Source organism: Nicotiana attenuata, chromosome 8 (assembly GCF_001879085.1).
Source record: "Nicotiana attenuata strain UT chromosome 8, NIATTr2, whole genome shotgun sequence".
NCBI lineage: Eukaryota > Viridiplantae > Streptophyta > Magnoliopsida > Solanales > Solanaceae > Nicotiana > Nicotiana attenuata.
In genome coordinates this window covers 18,777,774-18,788,000 of record NC_031996.1, presented here as the reverse complement: position 1 = coordinate 18,788,000, position 10,227 = coordinate 18,777,774, and the positions used below count along the sequence as shown (strand labels likewise).

The following is a 10,227-nucleotide window of genomic DNA, read 5'->3' as shown; positions in this document are numbered from 1 at the left end:
GACCTACAAAAAGCTCTAGAAGAAAGCAAGAAAAAGAGAATGGAGAAGGGAAAAGCAAAGACTGCAGAATCCTCTGAGGTTGTAGAGGAAGAGGAGATGGAACTGGTCCATCAAGAAAGGGGTACAACAGTGCAGGTTCCTACACCAAAACCTAAAAGGTCCAAGACTTCTTCCAAGAAGTCTTCTTCTGTGCCTGTGTCTGCTGAACCCTCATTAGCCAAGAGGACAAGGTCTGCAGTGAAAGCAAAACAAGCAAAAGTTTCAGGTGATGAAGAGTGGAGTGGAGAAGAAGAAGAAGTGGAATCTGAGAAGGAACAGGATAAGTTTGCCATCTTTGGCAGGAGAAAAATTCTGAAAGGAAGATTGTTGAAGGACCTGGATGAGCCAGGGATGATGAGGTTGATTGACTCTTTTGCTGCTCAAGGTTGGAAGGACATGGTCCTTCAGATGGATGGGAAACTAGCCAGGAATGAACTAATTGAGTTAATGGCTAATGCTGCTGTAAAAGATGGGGTTGTTAGTAGTTTGGTGAAGGGAGTCTCAGTGCAGTTTGATGCTGAGAAGTTGGGAGAAATTCTGGATATACCCTCGGAAGGGTTTGATGACTACACTAGGCAAAGGTGGCCATGCCTGGACTCCTTACCTACTGCCCTTAAGATCACCAAGAGGTTCTGTGATTCAGAGGATGTGAATGAAGCCAGGGCTGTGCAGAAAAGTGAGATGAGGCCTGAACACAAGGTTGTGTTTGAGTTTGTCAACAAGTGCCTACTGCCCAGACAAGAGAGAAGACATACTGCAAACTACATGGACATGGTTCTTATGGAGTGCCTTGAGAGAGGGAAGCAAATCAACTGGCCTGCCCTCATTATCAAATTGTTAGACAGGGTCATCAATGGCTCCAAGGCTCATGCCACTCCATATGGCTTCATACTGACCACAATTCTGGATAGGCTAAATGTGCCTTTGAAGAAATGGGAAATGGCATCAAGCAAGGAACATTTTGGCATTAAGACTCTTCTGGCTTGTGACTATCCAGTCAGTGCCATCCCAGTTGAACCTGGTTCATCTCTGAAAACACCCATCAACAGCAAGGTTAGGACTTTGGTTCAGGAATGTGGAACTAAGGATGCTGAGATTGCTAGGCTCAAGGCTCGTGTGGCTGAATTGGAGATTGAGAGGGATGGCCTTAGAACTGAGCTAGCAAAAGAAAAGGAGAAGAGTGATGGAATCCTTCAGAATATGCTGAACCTTCTCCAGACTCAACCCTCTAGTTCCTCCAAGCCTTAGGTCTCCTAGCCCTTGTCTTTTGAACTAGTCTAGTAACCCCAGTGAACCCCAGTGACCCGGATTAGGGATTTTTCTGTTTTTTTTTGCTCATGTTTTGAAGGTTTCTCTTTTTCTTTGTGGACTGTTAATGACAACATATCATGATCAATGACAACAACTGTTTTCTCTTGTTCTATGATGATTCTGATCTTAATAGTTTAAATATGTTTGTTGATTATTGATAATTGCACCATGTTTTCACTTGCAGTTGCCCCAGTGGCCATGAGTACTTTTTAAAATCTGGGATTCACATTAAGTATGCAACTTTTCGATGATGCCAAAAGGGGGAAGATATTCTGCTTTATACATTATTCTGAATAAGTGATATTTATAACCTAATTATCCTGGTCCTTGATGAAAAGTAAATCTAGTGTTAGTTAAGCTGAGTTCTTACAGGTCTTTTGATCAATAAAAAGCACAGAGTTTGTCATCATCAAAAAGGGGGAAATTGTTGGCCCAAGAACAGGTGAAGTTTTGAAGAATGACAAATGAACTCAGTCATGGACCAGGTCCATCATGTGAAGCACAGTGATGATCAATCTACGCATGTGAGATGCACGTGAAGGAGATAGTCTCATTGATCAAGCAACAATATCTCCTGAATCTGGTCGAAAAGGTTGCATATTGGATAAGGGGAGAAAGTCTCCTTATGTGAAGAGAACACAATCCGGATAAAAGATAGTGTTGGAGTTTGTGTTGGTTAAGGACTCAACCTCGATGGAAGATCAACAATTGAGTCTTAATCAAACTCTAATTACTAACTCATTAAATAACAGTGATTGTTCTCTTTTACAGGTATTGCACAAACGCAGAAGTTAAACTAAATTGAGAGCAAAAGAGCGAGGCAATTTTGCAAGCAATTTATGTGAGATTTGAGTGTGCATTCCTGAAGCTACTTGAACGAGATAGAAGAACCAATTCCATTGAGTCTTTCTTTTATTCTAGTTCAATTGTAGTAGGTGATTTAAACTTGTACCTTTCAGCTTTCATAGAAGCAATTGTGTTAGGTACTTAGAGTGTTCAAGTTATATGCTAACCTGAAGTTGTCGCAACAGTTGAGGCTGTGTGCTACAACGGGATTAGAGTTAATCCTTAGGTTTACAAAGAGTTTTGTAAATGCTGTTTTGGCTCAGTGATTTTAGTGGAAGTTTGGGAAAATCCTACTGAGTAGTAGGTCGTGGTTTTTTCACCTTTTGAGCCAGGTGTTTTCCACATAAAAATCTCTGTGTTCTTTATTTTATGTACTTATTATTCCGCAAACAATAGAGTTAGTATACCTAGAAGAACCAGGTTCTTCTAGAGCGTAAAAATTGGGTACCACACAAATCATCCCCCCTCTTGTGTGGAATTGACGTATAAAACATCAGATAGATATTACCAGTGCGTCGTTATGAGGTTGTTCGATCGCTTCTGCATCCTCGTCGTTGAAAGACATGATTTCTTCCGGTAAGTAGTTCGGGGTTCGCTTTTCCCTTGTGATCGTCACCTTGGTGCATTTGAACACCGGTCCTTGAGGTATATTGACCCCTTCAACGATCATATGAATCACATGTTGTGGCTCTTCCTGGTTGTTTTGCTTGTTCAAATCCCTGTTTTTGAAGTGGTTCTTGGACCGGTCACTTAAGAATCCTCGAAGGTGGCCCTCGTTAAATAAACGAGCTACCTCCTCCCTCAGTTGTCTGCAATCTTCAGTTTTATGCCATGGGTACCATGGTATTTGCATATTTGACTGGGGTTCCTTTGAGCTGGATCGGTCTGTAGGGGCCTGGGCTATCTAGTATCCTTGATCCGTCCAATAGCCGACACAATACCTGAGGCATCGATGCTGAAGTTGTATTCCGACATTCGTGGTGCTTCTGTGGGCTCGACATGTTTATCGAAGCCACTTTTACTCATGAGCCCTCGAGAGCTCTGTCCTCGATCATTCCTTCGTTCATTTCGAACTGGATTACGTCCTATGCCGGTGTTTTTACGATCTACGTTGTATGGTTGGTAACGATCTCTTTTTGATCGGGGTTCCCTGCGATGTCCCTTTGAATTCTGCCGACGGGCCTATTCGAGTAAACGGAACCGGATGGAGTTCCCAATTGATCATCCTCGACCCTGATCTTCGACTGATACCGATTATGTACATTGGCCCAGGTCAAAACTGGATATTCAATTAAACTCTGCTTTAGTTGTCGTGATGCTATCGAACTTCGCTCGTTCAAACCTTGAGTGAAAGTTTGAACAGCCCAATCATCTGTGACCGGGGGTAGGTCCATGCGTTCCATCTGAAACCGGGACACGAATTCTCTTAACATTTCATTGTCCTTTTGTCTTACTTTGAAGAGGTCCGACTTCCTAGTCGCAACCTTTATTGCTCCGACGTGTGCTTTTACGAATGAATCTGCTAGCATGGCGAACGAATCGATGGAATTGAGTGGCAAATTGTGGTACCATATCATCGCTCCTTTCGATAAAATCTCTCCAACTTTTTCAACAGAACGGATTCAATCTCATCGTTTTCTAAGTCATTCCCTTTTATTGCGCATGTATAAGAAGTAACATGTTCATTAGGATCGGTGGTCCCATTGTATTTGGGAATTTCTGGCATACGGAATTTCTTCGGGATGGGCTTCGGAGCCGCTCTTGGAGGGAAAGGTTTCTGCACGAACTTCTTCGAATCTAAACCCTTTAGAATCTGGGGTGCCCCCGGTATTTGATCAACCCGTGAGTTATACGTTTTTACCTTTTTATCATTAGCCTCGATTTTCTTTTCTCTTGATTCGATCTGTTTATTGAGCTCCTCGAGCATCTTCATAATGGCAGGGTCAGCTCCCGATCCATTGTCGTTCGGTTTCTCTGGTACAGGTTCGAACCTATGAACGACTTCCTGTGATGTTTCGAGATCAATTCTGCTTGGAGCTCGGTTCTGATTTTGGAGCTGCGCTATCGCAGCTTGCTGAGTCTGCAACATTTCAAATATCATTTGAAGGTTAATCCCGCCTTCTTCATCGCTTTGTGCGTTCTGATCGGCTGCTTGGGCATCTCTGCGGACGCTATTTTCAGGGTCGACGCCCAAATTCCCATTAATGGCAAAACGAGAACTGACATCGACTGGATCTACGGCCGGTGGTCCATCGGGGTTGACTGGAGGCACTCCGTTTCCCGGGGTGACTATGTTCTCGTTGTCGCCATGAAGACCAAGGCCGTTGTCTGTGTGAGCGGGTGCTACTTGAGAGTTTGACATGTTGATTCCTGAAATCAAAGACACTTACGAGAACAAGCGTAAAGCAGTGTGTTATAAGGATTAATACCAGGCAATCACTATTATCCTTAGCCCCACAGTGTGCGCCAAACTGTTTACCCTTAAAATTGGATAACAATTAAACTTATAATGTGGATTTAAGGACACATGATTTCACCTAATACCAATCGATAAATGTAAGTACTAGTAATAGAAATTAACAATAAAATAAGGCAAACCAGTGTTTGAACGGAGTTCAGCCCTCGAGTTGAATACCCTCGAACTGATCAATGCGAGAACAATTAAAAATATAACAATCTGATGAACAAGAATATAAGCTAGAAAGTATTGTATTGCTTTGATATGCGTGAATGTAAGGTGTCTACAAAATGATTAGGACCCTCTTTATATAGAAGAATCCTATCTATGGTACAATTCTAATTACGGAAGTAAATCCCATGATTAGCTAATTAATTGCTTTTGATTTGATCTGTTTCGAGATTTCCGCCGTGATCTTCGACCGGTCATGGATATCCCGCTTTTCTGTTATTGCGCTTTCCTCGAAGTCTCCCATATTTGGTCTCGATCGTTGCTGGCCTCGATCTCGACGGGCACCTCGATCCCCGAACTAGATATCTTGTCTTCGTGCTCTGGACTGATCCACTACGAGGCTGGCCTTCGACGTAATTCCATGGCCTCGAATAGTAAAATCGGATAGGCCTGGTTTTAACCGTATACAATATTTTTATACATAACATTCATTTTTCATGTTAAAATAAGTTTGGTGGTGTTGTCTTGCCGTGTCCTTTATACTGTGCAACTAACCAAGTGCCAAATGTTTGTTTTGTTGATTCATGAATTTTTCATTTATCTTGTAAGGATTTCATATTTTGTGCGAGTATTATTAGTAATCATACCAAACAGATTGAATTGTGATTGACTTCCTTTGCATTTTATGTAGAAAATAAAGAAGATAGGGAGAAAACTGAAAACATAAGATTTTCAGTAATGCGTACGATTCTTTTCCGTAATCAGAATTTCAAGATTAGTTTTGAGTTTTTCCATTATCGATTGAGGTTTCTCTCAACTCTCAACTCTTAATGCGTACGATTATAAATCTCTCAGTAACCAGTTCATGAACCAAACGACTCCTAAAGAAAAGTCGAAACAATTGATAGACGAAATGAATCCGAGCAACTAATGGAAAGATCTGGGCAGGTCAGACTTCAGAGTGAAAGAGATGGAGAGATACGATTGGCCAATTGAAATAACAAATCCAAAGTAATGAAATTTAACTTGGTTTCGTGTTTGAAATCTACTTTTTTTTAATACCCAAATAGGCTACAAAAAATTTGATGCATCAATCTGAAATATATAGGGACTAATCACTTTAAAATAGATGATGACTCCAATCCTTTTATCACTATCTTGACTCAAAATGACTCATTAGATTCCTGTTTTGTAGTGTCTGATTGTATAGAAGAAAAGATAGCCCGTACTCTTCTTGTAGTTTTAAGGGGTAAACTTAACCAGAGCAATCCCTCATCAGTCAGCAGTATCAAGGATTCTGATCTTTTATATGCTAAACTTTATACGTAGGCAAAATTGCATATTTGGTTCTTCAATTAGTGACAAAGTTCAATTATGGTGTTTGCAATATCTAAAATATTTTAGAATTTGCAATATCCAAGAAATCAGTTTAATCTTCAATTAATTGATATACACACTTCCGTCACTTCAATTACGAATTGTCAAAATTTTAACATATTGTAACTGTCGTCTCATAAATTTACACCGAGCCAACCCATGTGACTAACTTGTGCTATGTTAAGTGAAAGCTATTTTGGTAACATCTTATTCACATTTTGCGGGAGGAATGTTCCACTGACAATTTTACAGTTATCTTTACTAAAACATGGAATAAAAAGCACTAAAACAACGTCCAGCTAATCTAACACAGGAATAATTACATTGTGCAGATCTTTTTTCTGCACCAATATGCTTTTAGCTTGTGGAGGAATATGATAATCGATAGCCCTTCTGATCAACAGCACCCTATTATTCTTTAAAATCTGCTGGAACCATAAATGTTTGGTCAAAGTAATACAAATCTGATCGCTCTTCCTATATTGAATGAATGCGCACAAAACAGACTAATTGAGTTGGCAATTAACATAGAAGTGCATCAAGGTTCCGCTTTCCCTCAGGCCCCTTTGTGTACCATGATGAGACATAGTCACCATAAATCACTGGGCGATATTTAGGCGGGTGGAAGGCTGGAGATGGAGAAATTTGCCTCGTCTTTGCAGGGTCGTGAAAAGTGGCAACTGAAAGCCGGGCTCTTCTAGCATTCGTCACTGCCCGATGTTGAGCACTTCTATACTCACCATTAGATATGATCTGCGAGAAAAGAGCACTTATATTATTAAGATCATCGCAAACATGACCCCTTGGGATTTAGGAAACATTAGCACAGCTACTAACAGACATTTAAAAAATGCCGCTTGAAAAATGGCATTGGCCTTCATTAGTGGTCCCTTAAGTATCAGATACCCATCCCTTTCTTCAGGATTTTGGTCCAGGACCATGAATCACTCAATAAGGATGATTTAGGAAACATTAGCACAGCTACTAACAGAAATTCCCAAAATGCTGCTTGAAAAAAATGGCATTGGCCTTTATTAGTGGCCCTTTAAGCATCAGATACCCATCCCTTTCGTCAGGATTTTGGTCCAAGACCATGAATCTCTCAATAGAAAGTCAGCTGGATTAGGGTTAATAGCTGCAACAGACACTTAGAAAATGTTCTTCAACAAATGGCATTTGCCTTTATTAATGATCCCTTAAGCACCAGGTACTCATCCCTTTCCTCTGGATTCTGGTAGACAATGTATTTCTCCATTTGAAAGTCAACTGCATTAAGGTTTACCCCATAACCAGCCCTTCACATGGTTGGAGGGTGGAATGGGAAAGGAGTGGTGAAAAGGAAACCACAAAGTCACAAACAACACTAGCACATGCACCAACACATTCGTCTATACACAATAGTTGTTGAAAATGATTTCAGCTTCAGATGTACAGTTTTTTCTTCGTTGATCAATAAATAAAGTGTTAGTTTTATTGTTGATAAAGTAAGTAAAATTTTATTAATGAATGGGGATGCGAGAGGCGAGGCTGAGATGGTTCGGGCATGTTAAAAGGAGAAGCACAAATGCCCCAATCAGAAAGTGTGAGGGGTTGGACTTGGGGTTAAGAGGAAAGGTAGAGGTAGGCTAAAGAAGTCTTGGGGAGAGGTGATCAGGCGGAACATGGCGCAGCTTGAGCTAACCGAGGATATGACCCTGGGTAGAAGGGTGTGGAGGTTGAGGATTAGGGTAGAAGGTTAGTAGGTAGTCGTGCGTTTCCCTTTGTCTTCATTAGTTCGATAGTATTAGTGTTAGTATGGTACCCTTTTTATCCTTAATTTGCTATAATCGCATATCTTGTAATGTTATTACTTGCCATCAGTACTTCCTTAGTTTGCTAGCAGTACTTCTTTCATATTCTCTATTGCTATCTTGGATATAGTTTTCTATATATTGTCTTGCTATTACTTGCTATCAGTACTTCTTTCACATTCTCTATTGCTATCTTCAATTTAGTTTTCTAAATATATTGTCTTGCTATTACTTGCTATCGGTGCTTCTTCCATCTTCTTTAGCCGAGGGTCTATCGGAAACAATCTCTATGCCTTTCCAGGGTAGGGTAAGGCTGCGTACATCCTACCCTCCCCAGATCCTACTTGTGGGATTACACTGGATTGTTGTTGTTGTAATGGGGAAAAAGACATTCATAAGCAAGAATTATACCAAAAACGTAGAGAAAAAGAGATGATTTTCTATGAACGACACTCAATCCTCTATACATAAGGGAACCCTATAGGTGCACCAAAAAGAAACAAGTGAAAAGAGACAACTCCTCAACTGAACAAAGTTCATCTCAACACCCTCAGAGCTTCCGGTTTCTTTCCTTCCAAACGACTCACATAAGTGCTATCGGCGCACTCTTCTACCCCTATGTGTCTTCTCCTTCTGCCATAATTCCTGCTGGAACATTACCTCTTTCACCATGCCTGGCATCATCCAAGATATCCCACCTCAACCTCGATACTACCGGAGTCCGGACAATGTATGAGTAGGTGGCAACATCTTCATCCGAACCCTTATACATAAAGCACCATCTGGCATAGGCAACCTCCTTTTTCTCAAATTCTCTATCGTCAAGATCAACCCTCTTGTAGCTAACTAAGTTAAAAAAAAACACCTTTCTCGGTATTTTTCAGATGCAAATCAAACCATGTGGGAAGTCGACCTTCTCACAATTCAAAAGCTTTTCATATTAGGACAGAGAACACTCCATTATTCCCCATCCCATTATTCTCCATAAGTCGTGGCTATCCTGTGGTATGCTTTGTTTGTTGAGTGTTATCAAAAGCGAAAAGTGCAAAAAAGCTCTAAGGTCTATTAGGGCTTTAATCGCAAAATGCAAATAAAATGTGGATTTTAATGAAGAAAGGTGCAAATAGAGAAAAAATACAAATAGATTATGTCTTACCCAACAGTAATAACTATAAGCATGAAGAACAAAGATATGGACAAAGAAATTGAAAATCAAATTAGGATAAAGAGATATATCAATTGTTTAGTGTCACCTCTTAAGGGCTACGCTCATTGGCAAGGAAAAGTATGTCTTAGAACCTTGATCACGACGCTGAAGTGCCCGTTAAGCGAGGCGAAGCGCTCAACATGTTTTTTGCTCTCTTCAGGCCCTTAAGCGCGCTTTGAGTGCGCCTTTGACAACACTAACTCAATCAGACTGTTCGCTTTTACTAGCAACTCAAAAACATGCTCTCTCTCGTACGTACATACATACATATACATACATTGATAAGTATAATAAACACTCAAACACTTGCTATTCAAAAAGGAAAAATAAGAAAGTTATTCAATCTGCTCATTTATCTAAGCGGAAATACTTATATGTGGAGAAAAAATTTCTTTTGATACAGAGTAATATGCAGAAGATAAAGAATATAAATCCCTAAACGAAAAAAATTATTCGAAATACAATGAAAACGGCTATGAGGTGAGTTGTAAGAAGAATCTAAGAAGATGCACTGCAGATAGCTGGGTTTGTAGGAGATGAAAACCACAGGAAGCTTGATGTCTTTCACCATTTTTATATTTCATTTACAATACAGACAAGGATCTTCTGGGTAAAATACTTTTTAAAGTTTTGCTGTCTGTAAATTTGAATCAATTAGTATTAGAGGAGGGAGAATTTCTTTTTACCAATAAAAATAGAAAAGATAAAGAGAAAGGTTTCAATTAGCCTTCTTATTTTTTTTTTTTTGGGGGGGGGGGGNNGGGGTTTGGGGGGGAGGGGGAGGAGGAGGGGGCAATTAAAAGGATGAAAATATTACTATAGTAGAAGATGTCATGATCCCAAATGAAAAGCTAGCTTAGATAATAAGAAGCTGAATAAAGAAGTTACAGAGAATCACAAATACAAATTATATTACCAGTTTAGTCTGAACTTGGAAGATAGAAATGAAACAGTTCAAGTAACAACAATAACATTCCAAATAGAACCTCTCTCCTCCAGAACAAAGAACCGCACATCACAACAGCCCC

The 10,227-nt window shown here is 40.1% G+C and overlaps 1 protein-coding gene across 1 annotated transcript in view; it reads right to left on the bottom strand.

The window, feature by feature from the left end:
* LOC109231011 (probable 2-oxoglutarate/Fe(II)-dependent dioxygenase) overlaps nucleotides 6,383-10,227 on the bottom strand; it is a 7,815-nt gene continuing 3,970 nt past the window's right edge. The window contains exon 3 of the mRNA XM_019396530.1: nucleotides 6,383-6,955. Within this exon, the coding sequence (XP_019252075.1) occupies nucleotides 6,725-6,955 (231 nt within the window). The 3' untranslated portion in view covers nucleotides 6,383-6,724. The remainder of the gene's footprint in view (nucleotides 6,956-10,227) is intronic.